At 32.1% G+C, this 3,414-nt stretch overlaps 1 protein-coding gene across 1 annotated transcript in view; it reads left to right on the top strand.

The window, feature by feature from the left end:
- Positions 1–3,414, top strand: part of NEGR1 (neuronal growth regulator 1) — a 773,362-nt gene that overhangs the window by 769,848 nt on the left and 100 nt on the right. Inside the window, exon 9 of the mRNA XM_006919323.1 lies at positions 3,410–3,414. This exon is cut by the window's right edge and continues 100 nt beyond it. Within this exon, the coding sequence (XP_006919385.1) occupies positions 3,410–3,414 (5 nt within the window). The remainder of the gene's footprint in view (positions 1–3,409) is intronic.

Here is a 3,414-nt window from a genome sequence, read left to right as displayed (position 1 = left end):
ATAATCTTAATGTTCTATATTTTTCTATTTGTTTATATCTCCAACTAGAATGAAACTTTCCTAAGAGAGAAGATTGAATTTTATTCATTTTTACTGGTGTTCAATCCCCAGCACATAAAAGACATTCGATATATGCTTAAGGAGTATGAATCGTGATATATGACTTGACATTAGAGACTTGACCACACATTCACTTAACTTTACTCTTTGTTTTTTGATCTGCTAATTGTCAATAGCTATTCTAACAGTCCATTCCTTATAGTAATTGTAGGCTAACAATACAGAAACAGGTCTCTACTTTATTTTAAGATTAATAGAAGTATCGCATTCATAAAACTAAAAGTACATTAATTTGAGACATCAGTGGAAAAAATATATATACATACTCTGTTAACTGCAAATTAATTTTTAAATATATTATTGATATGCGTTTGTTATACCTAAGACAATAGGAGGCCGAGTATATGATAAAGGCACATTGGGGGAAAAGATGTCATTGAAGGTATGTGATTAAAAGGAGTATATATGGGAATATAAAGAATTAAGTAACAAAAGGACCATATCTATCTTATTAGCTATTGTATTCCCAGTACTTAGTATAGCGCCTGGTACCTAGTTCAGTACATATTTGCTAAATGAATGAGAGAGGTATAGGGTAAATTTTCTAGCCTATAGGCAAGCAGCTTGCTTCAGAAGAATTTCTGTTTTATAAGGGAAAAATGCTCCTTTTAATTCTGAACTCTTTGTTTATTTAATTGAATTGCTCATTTAATAGACATTTATTGAACATTTATTAAGTACCATACTTCGCTAGACTTCGTGTCTGGAATCACCAAGATAGATGAAACAAGATCTAGGAGAGTTTACAACCTGATGAGATATATAGATATGTATATAAATATTTGCAATGCAGTATTATATTTGTATAAAAAGGAATACAAATGGTAGCTTAATGATACATGAGGGTAATCTGTTTAGCTTGTTAGAAGAGAAGGGATTCAGAAAAGATTGCCCCCATAATGCATTTTCAAGTATGGATATTGAGTTTTGTGGGTCCTTTATACTCTACCTACTTAATGTACTATTTAATTAGTTCAAGATAATAAAATTTTATCTTTGCTTTATGTTTGGCTTTTAAGATTTATTTCTTATATATGAAATCATTTTATATGCTTTATTATAAGTCCTTTACTATTATACTTGTTTTATTGCACTCAAGATTCTTAAAAAAACAGCAAAAAAAAACTCTGAAATAGCTGTCATTGAGAAGACAATAGACCAATTAAATGTTTATTTACATTTTAAAATATACAACACCTTTCTAGGTCTTGGACAAGAGAAAAATTTAAGAAGTTTTGTGGTTTTAAATTAGACTTCTTATAAATCAAAACTTGAAAAGCTATCTGTTCAACAATAAGTTTATTTTCATCATAATCTTCTCATTTTTAAGACTTTTTTAATTTTAAAAAATTAAATAGTTGATTTTGCTCTGTTTACTAAAAAATAGTATTCTCAGCCCTCGAATCTCATTCACCTGGGACAAACAATTGTACTGTCAGGGAAACTTCCCACCGGCAGGGGCCAATGCATCCCCTCTAATTTCTTAGAGGTATAAACAATGCAATTTATTTTTCTTGTAACATGAAAATATAGTCATTGGTGAAAGTTCCATTAGCAACTAACTGCCTGCTGGCAATTCAATTTCAGTGCCTAAAACTGCTCCTGGATTCAAGTTATGGATTTAGAGGTGAAATAGTATATATTTTTTATTACATTATTCATTTTGTAATAGAAAAGAGTGCTTCCAATCCAGGTTTCATTAAGAAAAAAAAGTAGTTAAAAGCAAGTTGATGGAGTTTTTTATCATTACTATTATAATTGTTGTGATAAATGAGAACCAGTCTCAAGCAAGGCTGAGCATTGAGCATGTCTGTGACATTCAATTTCTGGAACACAGTATAATTCACACTCAAAGAGGCAACTGTCCTCTTGTGAAAAGAAGTGGAATCTGCTCAGTAGACTCCCGCACAATCCCAAACTTGGAGAATCTCTAGGTGAAATCTCTCAGTGAGACTTCAACATACCTGTCAGTTAAGTACCACAGGAGCTTCTCATGCATAAAACTGATCTTTCTAATGTGTAAATGTAATCATACAATTCCACAGCTTGAAATTCTTCAAAATTTAGAGCTAAACTCTTATTATAATTAAGATCATTCTATCTGCCTAAAGTTCCAGTTTCGATTCCCTCCACTTCGGGCCTCAAACTTCATGGTCCTATAAAACTAATTTACTTTTAGATCCTAGAATATATGCTATGCTCTCTCCTTTCCTCATGCCTTTGATTATATTTTTTCTTCTAGCCAAATGATGGTCCCCCTTGGTAAAACTCCCTGTTAAATTATTCCTGTCTTGCCCAGGTAGATTTAAATACAAAATTTTCTGTGTCATTGCAGTTTGCACATGCAACTCTAATATTCCTAGGATTGTATTATATTGTTTGAATATCTTTCCTCACCTCCAGTAAAAAAAAATGTTCAAAGAGAGAATTTCTTGGTTTTCCAGCATGTAGTTCAGTATTGGGGCAATAATAAAGATTCACAAATATGTTCATGTATATATGTATAATGTCACTTATATGTGGAATCTAAAAAAGCTGAACTTATAAAAACAGAGAAAAGAATGGTGGTTACCAGAGGCTTGGGGCAGCAGGTGGGGGGAATTGGAATAAATTGTTTAAGTGTACAAATTTAGAAAGTAGATAAATAAGTCCCGGAGAACAAATGCACAGCACAGTGATTATAAACAATACTGTATTATAACCGAAGTTGCTAAGAGACTAGATCTTAATTGTTTCCACCACAGGAAAGAAATGATAATTATATGATGTGATAGAGGTGTTAACTAATGCTATGGTGGGAACAATATTATAATATATAAATGTATCAAATCAACACCATTATACACCTTAAACTTACACGATGTTGTATGTCAATTATATCACAATAAAGATAATTTTTTAAAAAATTCTGCATGAATGAATATTGTTCACTAATACAAATATTTATAATGCATATAATGCATATGTTAGCTGCACTGAATTAAGTACTTGGCATGTGTTCAGCCCAGTGCAGTGTGCTATATGTGCTTCATCTTTAATTCTCACTGCAACCCTGCCAAGTGGATTATATTATCTCTATTTTGCCCTTGAGAAAAATGAAGCTCAGAAAGATTAGTGGAATAGGCCACACATTGTCATATAGCAGAACCAGATGTGAACTTAAGTCTGACTCCAATGCCAATGCTCGCTCCAATACACCCAGCTGCCTTTTGATTAGTGTTAAGATCCTGAAAGACGCAAATTAGATTTTGATTTAGTCTTTTCCGTTTCTTTCCAGCTCCAAGTACAGCCCAG

This window comes from Pteropus alecto, unplaced genomic scaffold, assembly GCF_000325575.1.
Source record: "Pteropus alecto unplaced genomic scaffold, ASM32557v1 scaffold25, whole genome shotgun sequence".
In the NCBI taxonomy this organism is placed as follows: Eukaryota; Metazoa; Chordata; class Mammalia; order Chiroptera; family Pteropodidae; genus Pteropus; species Pteropus alecto.
The sequence above is the reverse complement of the archived record's forward strand: the minus strand, read 5'-3'. Positions and strand labels throughout refer to the sequence as shown.